This window comes from Chinchilla lanigera, unplaced genomic scaffold (assembly GCF_000276665.1).
Source record: "Chinchilla lanigera isolate Chin_1 unplaced genomic scaffold, ChiLan1.0 scaffold00055, whole genome shotgun sequence".
Lineage (NCBI taxonomy): Eukaryota > Metazoa > Chordata > Mammalia > Rodentia > Chinchillidae > Chinchilla > Chinchilla lanigera.
In genome coordinates, this window is record NW_004955456.1 from 8,808,131 (window position 1) to 8,834,949 (window position 26,819).

The 26,819-nt window shown below is 46.6% G+C and overlaps 1 protein-coding gene across 5 annotated transcripts in view; it reads left to right on the plus strand.

Moving 5' to 3' along the window:
* The window catches only part of LOC102009579 (S-adenosyl-L-methionine-dependent tRNA 4-demethylwyosine synthase), a 178,054-nt gene that overhangs the window by 25,010 nt on the left and 126,225 nt on the right, over positions 1 to 26,819 (plus strand). For 3 of the 5 annotated variants that reach the window (XM_013520568.1, XM_013520571.1, XM_013520569.1), the window contains exons 8-10: positions 6,298 to 6,415; positions 13,960 to 14,012; positions 19,864 to 19,932. In XM_013520568.1, coding sequence (XP_013376022.1) covers positions 6,298 to 6,415; positions 13,960 to 14,012; positions 19,864 to 19,932 — 240 coding nt within the window. The remainder of the gene's footprint in view (positions 1 to 6,297; positions 6,416 to 13,959; positions 14,013 to 19,863; positions 19,933 to 26,819) is intronic. The other 2 variants (XM_013520570.1, XM_005396723.2) reach the window with 1 other exon arrangement.

A 26,819-nucleotide genomic window follows, 5' to 3' on the forward strand; every position in this document is an offset into this window, starting at 1 on the left:
TTTTGAAATCAAATGATTTTGCCCTTAATGAGCTTTAAGCAGCCACTTTATGATGTTGTAGCTTCCTGATAAAAACCTCTCATGGAAACCATCAGATGTAGGGGAGATGAGTGGTTTTTTCCTAACTTTAGAAGGGCATGAAAATAAGCTACCAGTTTTGTTTGCAACAGGGTTTTCAAATACGTGTTTTTTTAATTTACTATTTGGTATACTGACCTTTGCAACGAAGTGTTGTTTTGCTTTTTGTGCAGTACTAGGGATCGAACCCAGGGCCTTCCCTACCTTTTTTTTTTTTTTAATGTTTCGAGTCAGGATCTCACTACGTTGCTATGTTGCGCAGGCTGGGCTCAGACTTGGCCTCCTGCCACGGCCTCGCAGTGCTGGGATTACAGGTGTCCTGTGACAGCTGACTCATGATGAAGGCCTCACTGTTTGGGTTTTCTTTTTCTCCTTCATTGCTGTCTTTTCCTTCGTTTGGGGGGCAGTTCACAGATCTTCTCAGCCGGCCTTGTGCGTAGTCATCCCTCCGTACCGCGTCGAGGTGTGTTGCTCGGTACCATAGAGGGAGGCAGCTGCCCGCCGCTTGGGAGCTCGGGCTTGGCCGCTGGGCCCGCGCACTCGCCGTGCAGCCTCTCTCTGAGTAACGCTGGCGGCCACGGGCCCTCCTGTCTCAGTCCGTGTATCTGTGGGCAAGGCACGTCACACCTCTGTGCTTCCGTCTTCTCATTTGTAATGTGGGCGACAACAGTGTCTGCCTTGTAAAGTTGTTACGAAGATTAAATAAAAGACGTCATCCACATAGCGTGTGCTTGACAACGGGGTACTGTTAGATAAGAAGACGTCTTCCAAGTGGGGAGTTGCTGCGGCTGGAGCGCTGCGTAGCATCGTGTCTTCCTCTGGGAAGGCCTGAGACCGTAATGCTAGGCCTGCAGAGGATTGGAAGGAGAAGTGTAGCTTTCAGGACCCAGAGGACTAAGTTTGAAACACTGGGGAGTTAGGGGGGCTGGTGTAGATGTGGAGGGTGAGGTGAGGGAGCCCCGGGGGAGGGCTCTTTAGAGAGGTGGTGCAGGAAAGAGGCAGGCCGGGACCTGTGGCCTTCTGCCCGGTAGTGGAGGTCTGAGCTCCATCTTGCATGCGTTGGGAGGCAGTGTGGTTTGACTTAATAGAAAGCTTTGGGCTTTCAGTGAGGGGCTAGAGGACAGTTCCAGTCCAGGCCTAACGTCCAATATTAGGAGAAATCACCGTGTACATTGAATGGGCTCCCTCAGTCCCTCCAGACCTTGAGATGTCCGTGCTGTTATCACTGCCGTTTTGCTGTCTCACGGTTAAGCTAACGGAGGCTTCGGGCAGGGGAGCGGCGTGCTCACAGTTGGCCGGCTGCTAAGTCATGCAAGCCGGGCCTCATCTCCCTGAGCCCTTGGCCTGTCTGTCCCGCAAGGGAGAAGGGGCCCCCACAGGGAGCTGTGAGCGGTTAAGGAATCAGGGAGAGCCTGACAGTTGTTTCCCTGTTGTGATTTGTAAATGTAAAGCCTGCTGCTGCTTTTTCTTTCTGTACTAAGCAGCCTTTGGCGAACACTCCCTAACGCATGTTCTGGTTGAGCAGACGCACAGCGATATCAGCATCATTCATTTTGGAAACAAATAGCAAATGCTTTGTAACTGCTCAGCAGAGAAACATTTCCAGTTCAGTGGCTATTTAATTAGGAAAGCATGGCCAGTTCTGTTTATAAAGTTACACTGGTGCTGCAGTGGGTTAAGATGAAGCTACTTTCATGACTAGTTTTAAGGCTTTGAGTGTGTAATGCACCCAAAACGAAAGATGCCGAAAGATGCCTGCTACCCAGAGTGCTGCCTGTAAACCGTCTTGACTCAGCCCCGGCCTGTGCAGCCTGGAGCACTTAGCACTGCATTCTGAAATTATTTCCTTCAGTAAGATGTACAAAATAGAATTGCTGTGCCAGAGTGCAGCTCTTGACACACGCAGTCGGGCTGCTTTTGTGCAAGTTCAGAAAGCATCCTTAAAACCTAGTATGTGTACAAAGCTTTGAGTTGTGAAAATTGTTCATTTAAAAATTGAGCCATGGCCAGTGAGTGATTGGCTGGGGCTTTATTAAAGAAATACAAACCTGAGAACATGAGATTAAATTGTAGCAGGAGTTTTGGCTAAAGCACAACTTTACATATGAAGAAGAGTTTTGTATGTATTTATTTATTTTTATATTTTAAGACTGGATCTTGCTATGTTGCCCAAGCTGGCTTTGACATGGGCTATTCTCCTGCCTCAGCCTCCTCAGTGGCTAGGATCACACAGCTGTGTGCTAATATGCTTGGCAAAAGAGTTTTTAATATCGAAAGTTGCCAGATCTAGAATCAGTTACTGGAGGTTAGAAATAGCTGTCTGGGAGTGTGGAGACATTTATTCACGTATTCAGTGCCCACACGGTGCTGGCCTGGCTCCGGGCCCAGGCAGGTTGACTTGAGAAAAACAGTGCTTGGGGAAGCTGAGTGTGCTGGATCCAGGGTCTTCTGTCTGACCGCTAAGGAGGGCAGTGACCTGATGACACGCAAGGGTCAGAGAAACTACCAGGGAGCCCCTCTTCCCGACGCCACGGAGCTCGGGCGGTGAAAAGCCTGTGTGTTGAATAACGCATGCCTGACAGATAGCCAGCTTGGGGAGGTTTTCCCTGTAAAGTCTTTAACGGACACTTTTTGGGCCTTGTTTTCGTCCTAGGCAGGTGTGGGATAGTCCCATGGTTCCTGGGACGACGGCGTGAGGTTAAACTGCTCGATAGTACAGTACTGCATGATAGTTGCAGAGACTCTGACCAGGTTTCTCTTCCCATGGCAGCAGGTTCAGGTGCTGAGCACTGTCCTCTAACCCGTAGTCGTCTTCCCAGGTGCTTACCCGGCTTTCCTTTTGCAGCTTGGAGAGGACCCGGTCCTGGTTCAAGGCCGCTGGGGAGGGCGGGAAGGGTGTAAGTAGCAGTCAGACGCCGGAACAGCGTTTAGCTTGCCGTCACCCCTCAGGGGGACCCGGGGCCTCGGAGGAGGGTGGGCGGCCTTGGGGCCGGAGAGGACGTGGTGTGGGGCGCCGCCACCCTGGGCTGAGGTCGCTGTGCGAGCTGGGGCACGCAGGACCGGGAGGAGCCTGGCCTGGCCGCCTCTGGGCCCTTCATTCACGTCTGCCAGGCCTAACTGTGGGGAAAGGTCACGCAGCGCCCGCCGTGCTCGGCCCAGTGTTCTGTTCCGGATGGAGCCGCGTGAGGTCCGCGCCCGAGACTAGATTGGATGGGGACGGTGCGTCCAGCTTCCTTGGGGCTGTCTGTTTTCAGAGCAGAGTTCCTGCTGCTCTCGGGAGACAGCCAGACTGCGCGCGAGCGGGGAGCGATGGATGTCCCCGCCCCCCGTGCTCGAACTCGGGGCCGTCACACACGTCTGAGATCGGATGTGGGTCAGCGGCCCTCACACTTCCCACCGGGTCGTGTCCCCGGTGCTGGGCCCAGCTGGTGTGGCGTGGCCATCGACAGAGTGCATTCATTTCCCAGGCATCGGTGTTTGTGTGTTGCCCACAAGAGGGGGTTTGTGGGGCTCCGGGCACACTGGGCAGGCTGGTGTCTGGGCTGGGTCCAGTTTGGGACTTATGGGACCTGCGGGGTGAGAAACAAAGTGGCGATGGTTCGTGGTGGCGAGGCTCCTGGGCCCAGCCCTGTCGCCTCCTGTGGCTTTTTGCATGACTGGGAGACGAAGGGCAGTAACTCACCGCTCAGTGACTTCACAGGCATTTCGGTGCCCTCGGCTGGGTGAGTTCACCGTCCTCCACCACAGGACTCGATGTTCAAGCTCACACCTTCGCCCTTAGGGCTGAAATGGATGGTTTTTACAAAGCCAAAGAATTTCTTCTATTTTAAAGCATTTTAGTAAAATAATACCTGATATGGTGGCTCATGGTTGTAATCACAGCGCTCTTGAGAGGCTGAGGCAGGAGGATGGCAAGTTTGAGCCCAGCCTGGGTAACTTAGTGACTTGGTAAGCCCTGTCTCAAAATTAAAAAAAAAAAAAAATTAAAAACAGGCTGGGGATGCAGCTCAGTAGGAAGGCCCTGGGTTCAGTCCCCAGTACCAGAAAACTAAAATCAAAGACCAAAAAACTGAAGGCTTTTTATTTCTCGAGAATGTATAGCATTAACTTGATTATTTTTATAATCAATAAGAACAAATTATTGCTATGTATAAAGTTTTTCAGTTCCATCTGGACGTGTGTAGTTAAAAGCACATGTAGCAGAAGCGAGTTACTCACTTGCTGCGCTTGGATTCTGTTTAGTAATCTGGATGCTGCCTTTCAGGACAGAGAGAACTTAATACGAGTTTACATTTCTCATTCGGTGCCTTTGACTCTCTGGTGCCTTTTTATTGACTTTATTTCAGAGAATGTCCTCGAACAACCGGGAAGATAGAAAAATTAATCCCAAAGTTCACTGCTTACATTCTGTGCGTGTGCTGTTTCTAATACTCTTACTCTTGTTTTACATTTCACGTATGGAGAACTTGGCGTAGTCACAAAGGTGGTCAGAGTGACCCATGAGTCCCAGTGTGAACAGCCCAGCCTCAGAAGCCAGCCCTCAGCCCTCGGCCATGCTCCCTAGATCCATTCCCTACATCCCTTCTGCATGGTTGGACATTTAAAATGGACAAAACTGGATGTGGTGGTGCATGTCTGTAACCGCAGCACTCCGGGAGGCTGAGGCAGGAGATCACTAATTTGAGCCCAGCTTGGGCCATTTAGTGACTTAGTGAGACCCTTTCTCAACATAAAGAAGAAAAATAAGGGACTGGGATTTAGCTCAGTGTGAAGCCCTGAGTTTAAGCCCCAGTACTAACCAAGGGTCTTTGAGGTTTGGTGGGGGACGTCTGCCAAGGTGCGTTAGTTTGGATTTGTGCAGTTCTGAAGACTTGGTTAGCGTCTGCTCTCGTGTAGAACACAAACTTTGGGTGTTGTCTCTGACGTTATATACGCTGCCTTCTGTCATAAAGATGTTGAGAGAGCTTAAACATTGGAGGAAAGCCGGGTATGGTGGCACACGAACTTGGGAGGCTGAGGCAGGAGGATTCTTGTGAGTTCGAGACCAGCCTGGGCTACAAAGTGAGCTCAAGGCCAGCCTGAACTGCATAGTGAGAGCCTGTCTCAAAAAAAGAAGCAATTAAAAAAAAGGGATAAGGACTCAAAAAACCAAACAGACAAACAACCAAAAAAACAACCAAACAAAGGGAAGAAATCATGGAAAGGGTGGAGGAGGATCACCTTGTAATGAAGCCAAGTAGAGCAATTAAAAGACAAGCATCATGCAAGGTGGGACTGTTACCAAGTGTGCTGATGGATTCTGCACCAGAGTCAAAAGTAAATACAATCAGTTGTATAGTGTCCAGGTTTCTTAAGCATATGCTACTTTCACTGGAGAGAATTGACCCTGTGGGATTTTTTTTTTTTTAACTGTGGATTGAACTTGGGACCTTCACATGGGGCTGCATGCCCAGCTTTTTTTTTTTTTTTTTTGGTTTTTCTCCGGTACCGGGAACCGAACTCATGACCTTGCGCTTGCCAGGCAGGCGCTTTGCCGCTGAGCTAAATCCCCAGCCCCTGCTTTTTTTTATTTTTAAATTTTATTTAGAGACAAGGTCTTGTTAGGTCACTTAATTGCTCAAGTAGGGCTTGAACGTGCACTGTTCTGCCTCAGCCTTCCAGAGTGCTAGGAGTAGCCGTGTGAGCCACTTATAGGGGGCCCGTTAGTTGGCGCTGATGGGGAGCTTGGTCTGAGCAGGTGGCTGTGGCCGCTCTGAGCAGGGCTGTGCTTGTCTGTGGTGCTCGCAGGAGTAATTCCTGGGAGTACCTGGAGTTTATTGAACATGTATTATTGGATCAGTCACTGTGCCAGGTGAGTTAATTTCATTTAATTTTCGACACATTCCTGCTCCAGAGACACTTTCATTTTGTTCCTTTTTTCAGGTAAGGAAATTAAAATTCAGAGAAAATAAGTAAATTTGCCCAAGTTAGGCGGTGCCTGCGCTCAGGTTGTTAAAAATGTGTGCCTCCAGGGAGTGCATTGTTGATTTCTGTTTTGTGGGTCTGTGTTTCATTATGCTGGTGTTGTGAAGAATGATCATTGTGTAGCTAGAAATGCGATTGCTTCGTGGAGGATGGGACGGCCCACAGCGCCTTTGATAGGAATCCTAGGTGCGCCCCCAAGTCGGGTGTTATTTTCATTGCACTGACGGTTTGGGTTTCATGCTTATTTTCATGCAGAGAGAAAAGGATCATCAGGAAGAAAAGACGCGTTTGCTGAGGAGCACAGGGCAGAGCGGGAAGGGCGAGCGCAGAGCTATGATCACCCCTGCGCTCCGAGACGCCCTCACTAAGCAAGGTGAGACGCGGAGGGCTGGTGCGTCGCGCCGCGCCGCGCTCCCGCCAGCTGCCTGGTTGCTGCTTGCGCTCCTTCCCTCCCCTCCATCCGTCCTTTCTCCTTTCGTTCTGCCTCTGTCTTGTCTCTCTGTCTCTGTCTCTGTCTGTCTCTGTCTCTGTCTCTCTCCCTCTCCCTGTCTGCCTGCCTGTCTTCCTGCCTCTTTCCCTCTCTCACTCCCTTTTTCTCTTTCTCTCTCTCTTTGTTCCTTCCTTCGAAGCCTCCTTCCCTCCTTCCCTCCTTCCTCCCTTCCTCCCTCTCTCTGTCTCTCCCTGTGGACTGGTAATTGAACCCGGTGGGGGGGCTTTCGCATTGAGCTACACCCCCAGCCGTTTTTTTCTTTTCGTGTCTTCTGAGACCAGGTCTGCTAAGCTGCCCAGGCTGGGGTCAAACTTTTGCTCCTTTTGCTTCACTTCCCATAGTGCTGGGATTTTAGTTAGGTCTGTGCCACCAGGCCCCCCAAGCGTTCCAATTTAATGCCACAAGAGAGGCAGCATAAACTAGGGCTTGTCAAGAGGAGAAAGGTGTCTCCGCAGGTGGCCTGTCAGCCGTGTTGCAGTGGCAGGTGCAGCTGCCCGAAGGTTCAGCCTCCTGTCCCTGTGGTCGGTGCGAGTTGGCTGTGTAGACCTGCACGCGCCCCTTCCCTTGGTGTGTGGGCTGTTACTGTCCGCGTCGGCGTGGCCCTGGTGTGCGGATGGAAAATGCGGAGGGTTACTGACCACCAGTCGCTGTTTATTAAGGAGACTATGAAGTGGAAGAAGTTTATGTGGACCGAGCTAATCGAAGTGTTGGAGGGAGGGTCACATCTGGGGTTTGGGGTCGTGCTTTATTTAGGGGGTTGGAGTTGAGTAGACGAAAGAGTAGAGTGCACTTGAGTCAGGAGATCGACACACCCCCTGTATTTTTGAGTGGCTTTTTATGCAACATTTCTGGAATGCAGAGAAACTAGTAGCCTGATGTTTATGTATATTTTGCCTTTTAATTAGGGTAGAGTATATTAAGGTGATTTTATGATAGACTTGAATCTATCATGCTGTTTGTTTTCTACCTATTTCTTTTGTTCTTCATTTTCTTATTTTGCTGTCCTTTTTTAGATTAATTGGATTTTTTTCTTATGATTCTGTTTTAGACCTTGTAAGTCTAACACCTTCGGTATGTAGTGGTGGGTTGAGGTTTTGCGTTACACCTCTTCATTACATCACAGTATGTCTTTGGGTGGTAAAGGTTTAGTCCAAATCTGAAAACCTGAAATCCAAAATCACAAACTTTCATGAGCACTGATGTGACCAAACCATGGAGGGTTCCCACCTGCCCACATGTGGCGGGATGAAGGCAAAGTGCAAGTGCTCTCGGAAAATTACATGACGTCACGCATGTGTGCGTAAGCGTCCATGAATTTGGTGTTTACACTTGGCTCCTGTCCTCAAGGAATATCTATGAAAATCTTCCCAAATGAAAAAGAAGATCTGGAGTCCAAAATATTTCTGCTCCGAAACACTTAGGATGCGGGATGCCCAACCTGTCATATATCACTTTGTGTATACCAGAGGAACCTTATGCAGTGTGTCTCCGCTTTCCCGTCTAAACTTCATGCAGTTTTTATTATACATTTTAGTTTACATGTGTTACAAATCCTGCGCTACCTTGATACTGTCTTTATTTAAGCAGCCAGTTGTCTTTTAGGGGTTTACATAAATAGGAAAAATCTTGCCTGGGGAATCTCGCTCAGTCGGAAAGTGTGTGGCTGTCATACGCCAGGCCCTGAGTTTGATCCCTGGCACTGACAGATCTGATTTCAAACTTCTAGCAGAAAGAAACAATGAATCTTACATGTGTATTCAAGTGGGTACCACTTTCCATGGCCTTTGTGTAGCGCTGTGTTCTATCTAACATCCTTTGGTGCTGCTGGAGATCAAACCCAGGGCCTTGTGCATTTGCTCTGTCACGGGTCTACACCCCCCAACCCCAAAAATAGAAATCATGTTTTCGTATTTTTATTCTTTGGGTGCTGGGGATAGAAGCCAGGGGCTCACACAAGCTAAGCACACACTGGACCACTGAGCTGCTCCTCCGGTAAACTTCTTTTAATGCTTTTGGAGTGTGTGTTTATTGGTAATGAATTAGTTCAGCTCTATACATCTTTTTTTTTTTTTTTTTTTTTTTTTTTTGGTACTGGGAATCGAATCAGGACCTTGCGCTTGCCAGGCAGGCACTTGTGCCACTGAGCTATATCCCCGGCCCAAGCTACATATGTCTGAGAAAGGCATTATTTTGCCTTCATTTTTGTGACATCTTTTTATTTTTTCTGGAATGTAGAATAGAAGGTGCCAGTGTTCCTTCTGAGTTCTTAGAAGAGGTCCCTCTACCACCCTCTGGCTCACATTGCGGCTGAGGAGATTGGCTGTTCGATCTCCTGTTGTTTGTCCCTTTGACTGCCATGCTGCTTTTAAGATTTTTCTCTTAATTACTGATTTTGAGCAGTTTATTTATACAGGCTGGGTATCACTTACCTGAAATAATTGGGGACCAGACGTGTTTCAAATCTTGGAGAGTTTTGAAGTTTGTAATATTTTTTGTAGATTTTAGCAGTTAACCATCCCTAATTGGAAAAACTGAAATTCAAAGTTCTCCAGAATCTGAAACATTGTGAACGTCATGTTGGATTTGGATTTCAGAGCAGTTTGGAATTTGGATGTTAGAATTAGAGACACTAAACCTGTCATTTGTCTTAATGTAGTTTTCTTCATGTGTCTTTTACTTGCATTTTGTTGAACTTTTTGGTTCCATGGATTTATAGTTTTTATCAATTAGACAAGTTTTGGCCGTTATTTCTTTATGTGTTTTCTGTCTTTCCTCCTCAGGGCCTATAATGAGGTGTATAATAACTTGGCTGTTTGAATTTTATTCACAGCTTATCTTCAAATTTGTTGATCTCTACTTCTCTCTCTTTTTTCCTTTTTTTTTTTTTGTCTTTTTGAGAAAGGGTCTTGCTATGCAGTTCAGGCTGGCTTTGAGCTCACTTTATAGCCCAGGCTGGTCTCAAACTCGCAATGGTCCTCCTGTCTCAGCCTCTCGATTGCTGGGATTACAGTTGTGAGCCACCACACCCAGCATCTCTACTTCTCTAATGTTTAATCTATTTTGTTCTAGTTTGCATCTCTAGAAGTTCAGTTTGGATTTAAAAAAAAAAATCTATGTCTTGCTGGGCCTGGTGGCACATTCCTCTAGTCCTAGCACTCAGGAGGCTGAGGCAGGAGGATGCCATGAGTTCAGAGCCAGCCTGGGCTACATAGTGAGTTCAAGACGAGTCTGAACTACATAGTGAGACCTGTCTCTGAAAAAAAAAGCAGAGAAAAACAAAAAGCTATATCTCAAGTATTTTGAGTCTATGAAATACAATTAAAACCATTTTATGTCCTCACCTGTTATGTCTATGTCATTCCTGGTTCAATTTTGGTGGATGGATTAATTTCCACATTATTTTTTCTTACGTATTTTCCTGATAATCTGTAACTGGATGCCAAACTTACTTTATCTGGTAAGTTGCTGAATAATTTTGTATAAACACTCCTGTAAACAGTCGTGCGCTTATTTTCTGGGATGCATATGTTACTTGGAATTAGTTGGAGCCTTGAGACTCATTTTATGATTAAGTGAGACCAGGGCCAGCTCGTACAGCTGGGTATTCTGCGTTACTGAAGCAGAAACACCTGTGTTCTCTCCCCAAAACTTGGTGTGTCCCGAGGTCCCGCCTGGCGGGAACAGGCACAACTCGCAGCCTGCAGTGAGCACCCGGCGCGCCGCTCGCCCTTTGAACTCCTTCTTTCCGAGACGAGCGTAGTTATTCTCGCACCTACGTGCTGATCAGCACTCAGACAAACGCTTGGTAAGAATCCTGTGCGGAGTTTCGGTGGCTTTCTTCTCTCTGTTACTCAGACCTGTACACTCTGTACACCTTGGTCTTTCCGATTCTCAGCTCCATTTCCTCAGCAGAGTGAGTGCGCCGGGCTTTGCTGTAGGATCCCCTCCCCACTTGGGCTTCCGGCTTGGAAGCTTCGAAGACCGGAAGCTGGCAGTGCTGGGACTCACCTAGTTTCCCATCTGTGTGGAATCAGTGTCCTTTGCTGCCTGGTGTTTCATGTCCTGAAAACTGTTGCTTCATGGATTTTTATCCACTCTTCGGTGTTTCAGGTAGAATAGCAAATCCTGGCACTGTCTTGGTGCGAAGCACCGTGTGTACTCTTGGCTTATCTCGGCAGCCGTGGACCTCTGTGCCCCATCATGTGCAGGGTGGCTTTGCTCCACACCTAGATGCAGACTTGTATAGAACCGTCTCAGGAGCGAGACTTGCCTAAGCCAGTGGATGAGGATTTCTATGCCAGCAATATCAACAGTATAGGAATCCAATGGAAGGCCTAGAATTTGCCCCGGTGACCTTTTAAATGCGTGTTCCTTCCTGTGTTGGCCTCAGTTCCATCCTCAGGTAGATCAGCAGTGCTTGTTTATTTCTTTGCAAGATGTGCACATAGATGCGGAAGAGGATAAAAGGCAAAGCCCTGTGCATGTTGCCGCTAGAGACTTGTAATCCGCACTGACATTGTTTCTTTGATCATCACTTTGTGAATGTGCAGTAAAACCAGCCGCTAATCCGCTTACACTGCCATCCACACTGTATTTCTCCGCTTGCCTCATTAGTCTTGCACAAAAAGACTCTGTGATAACTGTGGCTTACTGTGTGAAGCCCCCTGAGAAACTTTATTGAATGTTTTCTGAAATCAGAACATTTAAAAACGAAATGAGATTATCTTGGCACAGCTTTTGCCACGTGTTTGGGTCTTACGTGGCTCAGAGTTTTCGAACGTTAGGGTGTGGTGCGGTGCTGAGAATTCACGTTACATTGCAGTTCTTAGAATTTGATTTTCCCTTTTTTTGGGTCGATAATTTGTTGTTTGGATCTTCTCTTGCCAATCTGATTCTTCATTTTCTTTTCTAAGATCACCGATGAGCGTTTCCTGGCATTCATTTGAAGTACGCTGTTACTTTTGCTTCATGGCCAGCACAAGGTCCATGTTAAAAATTATTCTGCAGTTTCTTTTAAAAATTGTTCTTTGCTTTTTTTAAGTTCAGACTGGCCTTGAGCTTACTATGTAGCCCAGGCTGGCCGAACTCAGAGTGCTCCTCCTGCCTCAGCCTCCCAAGTGCTGGATTTACAGGCATGCACTACCACACCTGTCTTAAAAATACATTCTTAACTAGTAGCTGTTAATTTGACAAAATAGTAGGTTTCGGTGTGGTATTTTCATGCATGCATCTCACATTTTGATCCTGCCCGTGGTGTTACCCTCACAAGCCCTCTCCCTCTGTCCCTCATTCCCTTCCTCTTTCCTAGTAGTACTTTCTCTTCTGCGTCTGTGTCATCTTTCTTCTGTTAGACTCCATGTAGTAGAGAAAGCATGCAGTACTTGTCTGTCTGAGTCCGGTTCATTTCCCTTATCCCGATGGTCTTCATTTCCATACATTTCCCTGAGTGACCTAATTTCATTCTTCCTTGTGACTGACTAATGCTGTGCATTCATCTGTTTCTGGGCATCCGGGCTGGTTCCATATGTTGGCTATTATGAAGTAAACATGGAAGCTCAGGTATCCTGTAGTTTGTGATCCTTAATTCCTTTGGATAGATATTAAGAGGGTCATATGGTAGTCTCTTTTTAGTTTTTTAGGAACTCCATACTGATTTCCATAGTGGTTGTACTAATTTACATTTCTACCATCAGTGTAGAGGGGTCCTTTTTCCCCATGTCCTCACCAGCATTTACTGTAGCTTTTTTGGGAGGTGTCTTGATGATCAACATTCTGTCTGGAGTGAGAATCTCAGTGTGGTTTTGATTTGCATTTCTGTAATGGATGTTGGATGTTTTCCCTTGTACTGAAGGAAAAATCATGAAGGCATGTTAAATTTTGTCAAAGGCTTTTTCTACATAAATGAAGATGCTTGTACGGTTCTTTTCCTTGATTCTGTTTATAAGCTGTATTTGTTGTTGATTTGTTTATGATGAACCATCCTTGCATTCCTAGAATGCAACCAAGTTGATCATGGTCCATGACATTTTTAATGACTGTCTCTTGTGGCTGCTTCCCACCCAGCCATTGTGGCAGGGTGTCCCCAGAGGCCCCGAAGTGTGGTTGTCTTGTGACTAGATCTCTGGAGCAGCTCAGTCCCACACAATAAGCCCCCTTTCCAGACGGCTTGTGCTTGGACCCGCCATGATCTGGCTGGTGCCGCCATGTGGGTTTCTTCTCCTGGATGAACCTGCCGGGCAAGACGGGCCACTGTCAGACTGAACCTCCGCATTGGCTTCACAGCCTGCAATAACCATGAGTGTCTGCTGCGGCGAGGGCTGTCCGTCCTTTGTCACCACTGTGACTGCTGCCCTCTCCAGGCTGGCCTTGCCCTGCAGAACCAATCCCCCCACTGTAGGTGATGGAGAATGCTTCCGACTTTTATCTGCATTGCCTTGCAGTTTCTCCTTGTTTTTCTTTTTTTGAAACAGGGACTCACTGTGTAGTGCAGGCAGCCCTCAAACTCTAGGCGATCCTTCTCCCTCAGTCTCCCAAAAGCTAGGATTATAGGCGCGTGCCATGGGCCAGGTTCTTCATGCTTTTTAACTTTTTTTTTTGGTCTTTTTGCGACAAGGTCTCGCTATGCAGTTTAGGCTGGCCTTGAGCTCACTTTGTAGCCCAGGCTGGTCTTGAACTCGAAAGGATCCTCCTGCCTCAGCCTCCCGAGGGCTGGGATTACAGGTGTGAGTGCGAGTTTGCCACCACACCCAGCTTGCTTTTTTACTTGCTTATCACTTTTTTTCCCCCTTGATTGCTGGAGCTCTTACTCTCTTCTCCTCAGAATGTAGTTCCTCCTTTTAAACTCTTGCCCCGTCTCACTTGAGGGTTCCTGCAAAGGATACTTGTGTTCCACCATCTTACCCAGAAGCCTCTTGCAGGTCTTCTACTATGTAGAATACTCTACATAGTGAGTCTTACACTTAGTGAGTGTAATTCTACATAGTGAGTCTTACACTTAGTGAGTGTAATTCTACATAGTGAGTCTTACACTATGTAGAGTACTCTACATAGTGAGTATTCTGCAGCGCTCTAGTATTCTTGGTCAGGGTTGCTTCACAGAGTGCTGAGATCTTTTAGAGCTGCTCTGAGTTTTAGCCTGTGAGATATGTTAGATACTGAGAGGTTAAAACCTTCCTGTAAGAGTTAACGTTAATTCATCTTTTCTTTGGAAGCAGTGAATATATGTGAATATACATGTCACTGTATACATACACAGTTGAAATTGTTTCTTATCCTGGTGAGTAAAACCATGACAGTTTTCCACTACTGAGTTGTCGACTGCCATAATTTAAGCAAAAAAAAAAAAAAAATTACTGTGTAAATTTTACTATCACTATTTGATATGAGGCTTTAGTGAGTTCAATTTTGTGTTTGGCTTTTCCCTTCAGGTTACCAGTTGATCGGGAGCCACTCTGGGGTGAAGCTTTGCAGGTGGACAAAGGTATTTATTGCTTTTATTAAAATGTTATTTCTATTGCATGACGTTTTTATGACTATTATGTGGAGTCATTAAGCTAACCAGTAAAGGTAAAATTTACGTTAAATAAAATGCACAAATTTTGGTTGAATGTCTTAAAATGAGTTCAGTGAGTTTGGATGGATGTAGAACCCGCATCCCAATTAAGATACGAATTCTTTCCCTCACCCTTGTGAACGTACTTGTGCCCATTTCCCGTCGTGCCTCTCTCCCCGCTCAGCCATTGTTCTAGTTGCTGCTTGATTCTGCCTTTCTGAGATCTCACGTGAGTGCTGTGTGGGATAATGGGTCGTGTTTTGTGAGTGGCTTCCTGACTCAGCACACTGTTCCTGAGACGTATCTGCGTTTGGAGCACTATCAGATGTTTATTCCGTGTCCGCTCAGTGGTATCCCATTGTGTGAAGATGCCATGGTTATACTCTACTGATAGACATTTGGTTTCTTTTTGGTGTTCGGCTGTTATGAATAAAACTGCTGTGAACGTTCTTTTACAGTATTTGGGATCACTTTCGGCTAAGACAGGGTTCTCATTTCTAGCCAGTGGGGTCCGGGCTCCACAGCCAGCTTAATATTTGTCCCTAGATGTTTTAACATCAGAAAATTCCCATCAGACTTCCAATCATATGCCTGCCACAGGCCAAGGGAGAGTAGACACGAGAACTTGGGTTGATGGCACTGTCAGACTGGCATAGCCAGTATGGAGAACTAGGGAAGAAATGATGTTTTGCACCTTATTGAAAAGAAAAAATTAAGTGCATACATAGAGCTTATTGTAACAGGAGAACTTTTTTCTGTAATTACACTGTAAAATATGGTATTTGCACTAGCTTTTTTAAAACAATTTTTTGGGGGGGCTCTTTTTTGAGACAGGGTCTCTTTATGCAGTTCAGGCTGGCTGTGAGCTCACTTTGTACCCCAGCCTGGTTTTGAACTTGCAGAGATCTTCCTGCCTCAGCCTCCCCAGTGCTGGGATTACAGGCATGTGCCACCACACTCGGCTTTAAAACAAATATTAAAAAAATGGAAGAATTCATATTCTATTTTCTAATTATGATGTGGGTGTGTAGGATATACTCAAGTCTGTTTATTGAATTTTATGGACCCTCTCTTTGGTGCTTGCAGGTTTTCCAGGTAGAAATTATTTCATTATTATAATAAAACAATGTTTGATTCAAAATTTGAACAAAATTATTTTAAATAAATTGTTTGCATACCAGTACAAGTTTAGTGTTGCAGTATACTCGTACTAATAAAATAACAGCAACAATTGCCAAAAAAAAAAAAAAAAAAAAAAAAAAACTTGGCATGTATTTCCGGTGTCCTTGGGTGAATACCAAGAGTAGAACTGGTGGCCACAGGGATTTTATTTTACCTTTGCTGGCAGCTGCTGCTGTTGAAGAGGACCTTGTCATGTGTATATTGGCCTTTATACTTGGGAAATACTAGTTATAATTGTGTTCAAGTTGTTTTACTCTAGATTATTGGTTTTTTTGTTTTTTTTTTTTTTGGTCTTTTAGAGACAGGGTGCCCCTGTGCAGTACAGGCTGGCCTTGCACTCACTTTGTAGCCCAGGCTGGTCTTGAACTCACAATGATCCTCCTGCCTCAGCCTCCCAAGTGCTAGGATTACAGGCATGTGCTACCACTCCCGGCTTACTCTAGGTTATTGATTAGAGGTTCTTGATGTGTTGTGGAGATGGATCTTTTAGCCAATGTGCGCTGTGGATATTTCTTGTAGCCTGTGGCTTTTCCTTAACATTTCCTAAGGTATCTTTTGAAAATTTTAACTTGGATGCTGGGTACTGTCCAACTTACCTGCTTTTTTTCTGTAATCATTTGCTATTTGTGTTATATCAGCTGCCAACCAAAGGTTGCAAAGATACTCTGTGTTTTTTAAACTTTTAAAATTTTATTTTAAAGAGGATTTAAAAAAAGAATAAAAACAATACAGAATTTCGAAACAAAATGACAGGAAATTAACAATGGTTGTTATATTCCATATTGTTATCTTCAAAGTAGTTGCTCAGATTACCAGATATAGGCATGCAAAATTGATCAAGTAGGCATTAACTGTTCCTTTCAATAAACCAATAAAATTATCTTAGCTATCTTGTGTGTGTATATATATATATTTTTTTCCCCTCCTTCTTTTTTTCTTTTCTCCTTTCCTGCGTCCTAGTTATTCTTTCCTTTTGAGCAGTTTCTTTCCCTTTCATAATTCTTTATTTTCTTTTGAAGCTTTTATGTAGTTTTAACTTTCACCTTTAGGTGTTTGATTCATCTTGAATGAGGTGAGGGTCATATGGATATCCAGTTGTTTCAGCACCATTTCTTGAAAACTTTCCTCTCTCCATTGGATTACTTCTAGGTCTGTTGTATATGGGTAGGTCTTATTTCTGGACTTTTAAAGTTGTGTACTAGTATATATTTTTCTATCTTTAAGCCAATACACATTGTCTTGATTACTCTAGCTCTTTGTAGTAAGTCTGAAATTATGTAGTGTCAGTTTTCTTTTTTTTTGTAGTCCTGAGAATTGAACTCAGGGGCTCACACATGCTAGTTAAGTATAGTACCACTGAGTTACACCCCATTGCATTCTTTTTTTAAAATTTCCAAATGGTTTCTATTATTTCAAGTACTTTGTGCTTTTTTAGAGTGAGCCTGTGAATTTCTGCTGTATGTATTGATACATTCTTTTTTTTTTTTTTTTTTGGTTTTTCTCCGGTACCGGGAACCGAACTCACGACCTTGCGCTTGCCAGGCAGGCGCTTTTGCCGCTGAGCTAAATCCCCAGCCCCTGTATTCATACATTCTTATTGAACAGTTTACACTGCACAGTTCACTCATTTAAGATACACTGTTGGAGGGTTCTCAGTATATTCACAGGGTTGTACAACCGTGGCCAGAATATAATTTTAGAACATTTTTGTTCTCTCTAAAAGAAATCTTGTACCCCTGAGTCAAACCCCATTCTCCCTTCCCCCTGCAGTCCTAAGGAGTCATGAGTCACTTGGTGTCTCTACGAGTTTGCCTAATTGAGACATTTCATCCAAATGGTATTCTACAGAGCGCGGCCTTCTGTGCCTGGTTTCTGTCATTTAGTGTGATGTTTTCAAGTGTGTCTGCGGTAAACCGTATGTCAGCATTTCCTTCCTCTTTATGGCTGCTAATATTGTGTGTGTTTATTTATCATATTTTGTTTCATCTTTTTATTGGTTAGTGGACATTAGGGTTGCTCCTCCTTTTTCGGGTGTTACGAGTAATGCTGCCCTGGATGTTATTCCAAGTGCGGGTTTTTGTGTTGGGTGTGTACGCGGGAGCGCAGCTGCTGGGTCATGGTAAGTGTGTGTGTGCGTGTATTATTTTTTTTAGTCCGAGGAACTGCCAAACGGTTTTCCAAAGTGGGTGCGCCACTTTACGTCCCCACCAGCAGTGTGATGAGGGCTCCACTTTTCCATTTCCTTGCCAACATTTGTTACTATCTTTTAAAAAATTATTATACTTAGCCCAGTGGGTTTGAAGTGGTGTCTCATAAGGGTCTGACTTGCATTTCCCCCAATGATCGTGATGTTGAGCATCTTTTCATTTGCCTGTTGGATGTTTGTGTATCTTCTCTGGGGAAGTGTCTCTTCCCATCCTTTGCCTATTTTTATGTTGGTTGTCTTATCAATGGCTTGAAAGAATTCCCCATTCTGGGTGAAGGTTCCTTATCAGATGCATGATCTACCTCTTCCCCTGCTGTTTGTGACCCTCAGGAGCTTGTTCGGAGGTTCTAGTGGGGCAGTGCAGCCCCTTGTGTGCCCTTGACTAAGAAAGCAGTCCTCTTCCATTGGGGTGGCCGTCCTCTCTGACTGAGCACAGTTTTGGGAGGGACGCACGTGGAGCGGTGAGGGAGGATGGGGACACCTGCCTAGCCAGCCAGATCACCCCGATCAGTCCTGGTGATCACTGGGGTGACAGACGTCACAGCCAGACCCCTCGCACTCTCCACTGATGTTTGTGGCGTTGTCTGCAGGAGCAGAAGTACTGTGGACTCCGATAACTGGGCTCTCGGTGCACGGGGCTCCAGGCCTCTCCCCTGGAGCAGTGGTGGGGAGCCTTTCAGAACCTTCAGTGACACACCAGCCCGCTGCAACACACGTGCCATATTCGCCACTGTTGTCCTAGACCTTTCTGCAGCCTGTCCTGTCTTTGGCGGGGTTCTCCATACTCACTGCTATTATTGTTATTATCATCATTATTATTACTATTACTATTATTATTTTTGAGACAGGGTTGTGCTGTGCAGTTTAGGCTGGCCTTGAACTCACTGTGCAGCATAGGCTGGCTTTGAACTTGCAGTGATCCTCCCGCTTCAGCCTCCTGAGTGCTGGGACTACAGGTGTGTGCCACCATGCTGGGCTCCTCCTCACTGCTTTTATTACCTTCAGTGTGACCATGCTAAATAAGCCAGCCTTTGTTCTCCAGTCATACTTGGCTTTTTTTTTTTTTTTTTTTTTGGTCTCTTTAGAGACAGGGTCTCACTATGCAGTTCAGGCTGGCCTTGGGCTCACTTTGTACCCAGGCTGGTCTCAAACTTACGATCCTCCTGCCTCAGCCTCCCAAGTGCTGGGATTATAGGCATGCACCACCATGCCTGGCTCATACTTGGCTTTTTAAATTTCTGTGGTGAAACATTTCTGTCCAAGGTTCACACTCCTCCTCGTGTTGCCTTTTCTTTCCTTCCTGTGTGTCCTGTTCAGTGTATCCCTGCCCGCCTTGGACCAGCCTTTCTCTTGTACCCTGTTGTCCTTGGCAGGGAATGTGTGTCTTCAGCTTTCTCCTGCATTGGCCCTGCCCCTGTCACCATAATCCACACCTGACTTTTTCGCTTGGTACGTCACAGCTACCCTGACGGCTTTCCCTGATGGAGAGCCTGTTTCTTAGCCCCTATGGTTTTCAAAATATTAAACATTCTCCACAGTTCTCTGTTGCATCTTCTTGGTTCCATCCTCTCTCTGGGCCCCGTGCTATTATCTGTGGCTATCTGAGAAACCCTTCCTTTTAAAAACAATTTCAATTCCTCTGCCTTCATCCTAATGTTCATTGGCATGGATATTCCAACAGATTACACCTCTGGTAGCTTCTGTATTCCACTTCTCTTGGTGGCGGTATGCCAGTGTCTTGTTAATAAGTTAATTAATTTGAACACTTCTCATCTCTGTAATTTTTTTCCAGTCCAGTGATTTTTAATCACATCAGAGTCAGTGCTTTCTGTTTGTAGCTAGTATTTTGTAGCGTCCCCTTCACTATTGCTAAGCTGAATTTGCAGATAGGATAATATCATATACATAATTTATAAGCAGATCAGTTTTTGCCTAACTATAATTTAAAAGAAAGAGGAAGTACTTATATTAAATATTATCTATTTCTGTGCGAAAATGATCTGCAATTGATACCTTACAAGGCATAACGAAGCAGCTGCTTGCATCTACTCTTAATGCGTAAGTTTAAATGTAAGGGAAGTTAAAAAATATTGCAAGTTCTTCTGCATAAGAAGTAATAAAAACCCAGGCTTATATATCTATGATAAGAGAATGAGGGGAAATAACCCTCATTAAAGTAGGGCCAGTAAGTTAACCAGTTATACCACCATAGGGAAAATGAAAACATCGGATGCGGTGTGCGTGTACGGAGTCTCATGTATACATTGTGGAGTTGGAATACTTCCCCATCTCGTGCCTGGGGCCCGTGACGGGATGCCACAGAAGATGCATCTCCTGTTTTGAGACCCTGTGTCTGTTTGGAACCTACAATCTGTCTGTAATTTATGGCAGGACTGTGGAGATCATAAGCTGGATGAAGTACATGCTTACAAAACGATCAACAAGCCCGGGGTGGTGGTGGTGAGTATTCTAGAGCTTTCAGTGACACCGACAGCCCGCTGTGGCAAGTGTGCCACCGCTGGCCTAGGGCTAGTTGCTTCTGACTTGGAGGAAATCAAAAGGCCCGGACTCAGGGACACTGCTTTGAGTGATCTGAGTGGTTGGCGGCATTACAGTGAGTGTTTCTCATCTTCCTCACACTCCTGTATGGACCCATGTCTTATACCTGCTTCCAGAAGGGAGTAGTACTTTCTCATTTTTTGCCTTCCAAACTGCATAAGTGCCTCTCATTGGTGGAGTCTAAATTGGAACCTTTTAGACAAGGCTGTCTGAGAAATACGGTGTGTGGGTTTCTCGCCCTTGCGTAGAAGGTCAGGCGTGAGCTCATGAACAGAGAATACCTAGCACCGCCTATCGCTTTGGTGCTCGGCATCTCCCCACCATTCCACCTGTATGTATGTTTTCAGTCAACAGGGCATTTGCTTCTGCCTAACAAGTTGCAAGTATTTCTTGCACAGGTATTCCTTATACTCCCTTCCTTTGTGTTTGTTTGTTTGTTTGTTTTTGAGATAGGGTTTCCTGTGTAGTTCAAGCTGGCCTTGAACTCACTATGTAGCCCAGACTGCCCTTGGGGCTACAGGCATGTGCTACCATGCCCACCCTTTAAGTGTCTTTGAATCTTGCATCTTAACTGGCTAGTTGGCAAAGCGGGGGAATACATACATACACAGATACACATAAACATACATACATATGCATAAATATGTAGGAAAACATGCTTAGATACAGCAGTTGTCTGCTTGCACCTGGTTGCCTGGCCATAGTTTTATGTATAACTTCCTTTTTCTACTCGGCAGGCTGTGCTCCTCGTGCTCTATCAGTTCCTCAGTCCTTCGTATCATGCTGTCTTTCAGTCAAGAGCCTCAGCCAGTAGCGGCCCCTCCTTAACCTTCTCCTTCACTGCTCTACCAAGGGTCCTAAGATGCCCGGACAGCCCTGGCTTCCACACGTTTCTTGTTTTCGTTGCATAGCAGCAGCCCTGCTTCCTGGTGATCGGGATCAGGAGCTCCAGCCAGCACCGACGTCGGTTTACGTGGCGGGCTCTGCAGCATCAGGAGCTGCAGGGAGCTGCGTGATGGTAGCAGCTGCCAAGGACTGCGGAGGGTCTGAGGCTCTGTGATTCTGCCCTGGCTGAAAGCTCACAGGTTGGCCTGCAGAGATTCACGGACGTCAGCGCAGCGCAGAGCTTATACGTTAGAGACAGAACGCACCGGCACCTGATCTTCACGTTCATGTTGGCTTCTTTGCCCGTCAGGTGCCAGGGAGGTGGAGTGGATGTGGGCTCCAGGAGCTGTTGGGTGCACAGTGCATTTATGTCACGGTGGAGGAGCCCTGAGGGTTTCAGTAAGCCCCCGTCTTCTAGGAGGGCTGTTGTAAACCTGTCCAACCTTCGGCTGGGAGACGTTAATCTTTATTATTCTGACCAGGAAACAAATCTGTCTTCTCCATTGGGGGAGACACTACCTCTGCCTTGAAAGGAGCCTGTAACTAGAGCCGACCTCAGAGGTACACAAAGGCCACAGATTGTCTGTCAGTACAGGTTTCCCTGGAGTGTGCCGGGAGCATCCTTCCCTTGGGAACCTGGAGACCGGAGTCAAAATTCTGAAGCTGGGAAGCGGCAGCGGAGTGCCGCGTTGATGGTGATCACCACAGAAGCTGCAGCCAGGCCGGCTCCAGCTCTGTCCTCAGGGCTTTCTTCCCTGAGGGGAACGCTCAGTATCAGAGCTGCACGAGGCAGGGTCCTAACCGTGTACCTCGGATCTGACGATGCAGCCAAGACGGCCGCTCACTAGAGGTTGCTACTGAACTCTTGAAATGTGGCCACTGCGACTGTGGAGCCGAGTTTTAAATTTTATGTGATTTTAATTCATTTAAACTTCAATACAGTCATAAGCTGCCCAGGGACGTTTCAGTCAGCGGCGGACTGCACACGTGACCGTTTCGGCCTTCCAGCCGGTGTGCAGTAGCTGTGTCATCTGGGCTTGTGTAAGTACACTCTGACGGTCCCACGATGACAGAGGTGCCCAGAAGCACGTCTACTCTGGATAAGGGTCGGGACCCAGCTCGCACCTGGAAGGAAGCCGATCCAGGCTTCCCAGGGAAGGCAGTGTGAGGCAGGGACCGGGAAGCACCAGCCAGCAGCAACCGTCGCAGTCCCGGCTGTTCAGCCGCAGGCAGATTCCCTCTGCACGGAGCTGTGTGACGACCTCGGCCCAGACGCCCCAGCTGGGCCACGAATTGCGAGCAGAGAACACGTGAGGGTGCGTGACGTCGCGGGCTTTAGGGCGGTTGCGATGCAGCGGTGGCATCCAAGGCAGAAGCCGCTTTCACTCGTAAGAAAGTGGGCGTGGGCTGCCGCCGCTCGGGTGGGTGCCACGTGTGTGTGGCGGGGAGGTCAGTCTGTGAATAATGGCGAAACTCAAGCTGCTGAAAGCCCCGAGCCAAAGCAACTCGCAAATTGGAGGTGCGGATTTAGATGACAGGGCCGAGAGAAGCCAAGGAAGTGGGATTTTTCTTTTTCCTCGGTTTTGTGTCAGGGCTTTTTGCTGGAGAGATTAAAGGTTGGTGAGCATTGCATCAAGTACGTTCTGTGGCTTGGAAGCATTTGCTAAACCTCTGTCATCTTGGTGGACTCCTGGGGGCCGGGTTTTTTCTTTTAGCCAGAAAAGCGCATAAAGGCACCAATGGAAGAGAATTTAATTTGATGAAGCCACCTAGTGTAATTGAGAGTCTGTTCTGACCATTGCAGTACCCTAGTCTGGAAAACGTTCATTTATTTTATTTTACCTATTTTATCATAAAAAGTACATCCTATGTATGGGACACGTGTGTGTATCTATCTACACATATACAGACACATAGCAAAAGTCACTAATGTTGTTAGATAATACGGAGTGTATATTTGATCGTTATTTTTGGTTCTGGACAAAAGCATCAAAAACCCCTTGCATTTCCCGAGTGGCCGAGGTGAGAGAATCCTCTGTGGTGCGCAGCGTACACGTGCGAGCAGGCACCCGCCCTCGGGAGCCCGGGTGAGCGCGTGACTCCCTTCAGTTCCCGCGCGATGTGCACAGAATTAGCATGGGGCGGCGCCGCCCCTGTGTCAGTCACCACACCGAGTCGCCTCACTGACGGGAGCCCCGGTGTGCTTGAGGGGTTTTCGGCGCTGTGCTTGGAGTGTATCTGGATGTGCTTTTCTGTCGGGTTACCCTGTTTGTGTTTCCTTGAACCTCCTAAGTCTGCAAGTTTAAGGCTTTGGCCAAATCTAAGAGGTATTTGATCGTTGCTTCTTTAAGTAATTTTTCTCTCCCTCCTCTCCTTCTGAGACTCCAGTGAGACAAGGTTAGATCTTTTGATGTTCTCCCACTTGTCCTCAAAGCCTTTTTTTTTCCAGGAACTTTTCTCTGTTCTTCACAGATAGCACTTTTTTGTTCATTGTTTTTCAGGTCCACGGACTTACCTCTTTTATCTTTCCCTCCTGTAGTAATAGCTGCTTTCAAGTGTTTGTGCTGTAATTTCAACATTTGGGTCTGAGTTTCAGGTATGGGATATATTAAATGTTTTTTTTCCCTTGAGTGTTAGTCACATTTTCCTAAATCTTTGAATGTCCAGGACTTCGATGAGATTTAAATAGAAAGGTGTAGTATTAAAAACGGATCCCGGTCAGCTTCTCGGCGTGCTTTATGTCATAGCCTTCTCCTGGGATGCTGTGTGAGTCGGGCGGGCGGTCTCTCTTCCTGCGAGGCCGGGCCAGAAGTACGCGCTTGGTGGTGCGCGCAGCACCGCCGGGCCCGGGAGCAGGGCGAGTGAGTCACGCAGGCAGCAGCGGGAGCAGGCACGCCGGGGGAGAGGTGGTCACAGAGCTGGCGGACTGATTCTCCAGCTTGTAGGTGGTGCTGCTTCCAGGCTTGTGATTCAGGTCGCTGTTCATTGTCACATAACAGCGTTCCTTGAAAAAAATAAGGAAAATATAAGCCATAAAATAATTGTTTCCATCACATGGAGATTTTGGTGTATTTCCTTTCAGTCTTTTTTTTTCTGAATTCACTTGTGCATGTTTGCGTGTACTTGGAATGAGTTCTAGATACAATTTTGCTTCTATTTCAATCTAAAAATCATTTTCCTAGTAAAATGCTTTAAAAGCATGATTTTTTTTTTTTTTTTTTTTGGTTTTTCTCTGGTACCAGGAACCGAACTCACGACCTTGCGCTTGCCAGGCAGGCGCTTTTTGCCGCTGAGCTAAATCCCCAGCCCCCATGATTTTTTTTTTTAAGACAGGGTCTTGCTATGTTGCAGAATGCAAGAGATCAGAGAGACCAGGGGGCACAAACGATTTATTGGGTTTTAGGTGCACACCGGCTCAGCTTGACCTTGTGATGTCCAGAATGGCTGAGCACCAGAGCAGAAGACGGGCTCTAGTTGTATACATTTGGCCAGCGGGGCGGGGGGGGTGGTGGTCTTTAGCAACTGGGGGCCAGGGTGAGTGAGGGTACAGAAGCAAGACAAAGCAATTAATAATTTAGCCTCAGAAAAAAAAGCCAGTCTTGTGAATCCTGCAAGAACCAGATGACGTAAACTCTGCTTATAGCACACAGTTGCCAATCTTATCTGTACCAGAAGAAGAAGGTACAGCTACGGGGAAGGAGGGGGCAGTTCGAGGGAGATTGCTCTTTACATCCGACTTCAACTATGCAGTTCACGCTGGCCTTCAACTCACTGTGTAGGCCATCTTGGCCTTGAACTCGAGTAGTCTTTCTGCCTCAGCCTCCCAAATGCTGGGATTACAGGTGTGTACCACCACACTTGGAAAAGTATAATTCCTTTTTTATTTATTTTTTTCTTTTTCGAGACAGGGTCTCGCTATGCAGTTCAGGCTGGCCTTGAGCTCATTTTGTAGCTCAGGCAGGCCTTGCACTTGCAGTGATCCCCCTGCCTCAGCCTCCTGAGTGCTGGGATTACAGGCATGCACCACCACGCCCAACTTTAATTCTTAATGATTAATTTTTGGTGAAATTGCTATTACTTAATTTAGCATTCACTTGGTGATGACAAGATTTATTTGTTTCCCCCAGTATTAATTAAAGATATGAAGAGTGTGTTTTATTACTATATGAATGAAATTTTTTTTTTCTTTTTGGTTTTTCTCCGGTACCGGGAACCGAACTCACGACCTCGCGCTTGGCAGGCAGGCGCTTTTGCCACTGAGCTAAATCCCCAGCCCCTATATGAATGAAATTTTGTTTGGGTTTTGAATATTTGCTTAGAGTCCTACAAATGATACTAGCTAATTCATAGTGCTTACGAAAGGCCTTTTCTTATACTTTCTTATGAAGCATTTGTGAAAACTGTTATGAAATTTAGGTTCATTATTAGTTTAAAATATTTTTCCTAGTTTATGTTAGGTATAATTGGAAAACACAGTGCCTTAGTCACTTTCTTGTCACTGAGACACGACTTGGAGGAGGAGAAATTTCTTTCTTTTCTTTCTCTTTTTGGAGACAGGGCCTCACTGTGTAATTCAGGCTGGCCTTGAACTCACAGCGATCCTCCCGCCTCAGCTTCCCAAGTGCTAGGATTACAGATGTGTGCCACCACGCCCGGCCTAGGAGAGGTTTCTTCTGGCTCAGAATTTTTAGAGGTCTTAGTCTATTGTCAGAAGGCTCAAAGGTGGAATCGGCCTGGCAGAGGGGCCTGGCAGAGGAGCTGCTCAAGTCGGGGTGGCTGGAAGCAGACAGAGCAGGAAGGAGTCAGGGAAGAGCTGCACCCTGCCAGGTCCCACCCGAGTGATGCCTCTAACCAGACCCCACCTCCCGACAGCAGGTCACCTGGCCCCGTCATTCCCTCACCTTCCACCAGCCCCACCATTGAACACGTGGGCCTTTTGGGGGTTGCTCCAGATCCAAACCACGTGAATGATGGTCACTGTCACCATAGGATGGTGAATGTTCGCCAGGGAAAATTTATTACATTCAAAGACACATCGCCCTCTCAGATTGTCTCCTGTCACTTGTAGTACGTTTATCCCATCGTTCTTGCCACTTTCTGAAGCAGTTCTGGAAGTCTCCTTTCCTGTTTATGAGGTGTAATAAAAACCATGGCAAATGCTACTGGCGAGAGCCTTCCAACAGAAAGCAGGCCTGTAAAACACGACTCTGTGTCCTCATCCACCTTGTTCACTGGATCTTGCACCATGCAACTTCTGGCTGTCCCCTGAAGTCAAGTGACCATGAAAAAGGAACCTTTGGAATCAATTCTGAACATAGTGGCAGCCACGACAGGGCAAGTGAAGTCACGCAGGAGGGTTTCCAGAGCTGCGTCAGCAGGTGGCGTGGGTGAGGTGCGTGTGTCTGAGGAGAGCGCGAGGACTTGAAGGGGGACTCATAGCAGTGGGCCTGCTCCTGTCACCTACCCTGTCACAGTTTAAACACATCGTGTGTTCTTACTGGCTGCTGAAGGGTATGGGCCACAGGCACTTGCCACAGAAGCAGCCTGCGCCTGCCCTGGGAAGCCTGCTCGGGTGATACTACCCTCCCCTGCTGGGAGCCCCCCGGGTGTCCGCTTGGGGAAAGCCTTTTTGTCCCCTGAGACAGCAGTGCCCCTGGGAGCCCAGGGTAAAGTACACTGCCCTGGCTCTGAAAACCGAGCTACACCGGACCACAGCAGGCCAGGACTGCACGCTGAGCTGAAGCCAGGTGGCCCTCTGCTACAGGGACAGAAAGGAATAGGGTCCAGCATCTCCGATGATAATGGACAGAATGTCTGGGATGCAACAGGAAAATCACCCGTCATGTCAAGAACCGGGAACATCACAACTTGAATAGGAAAAGATAATCAGTTGACACCAAACT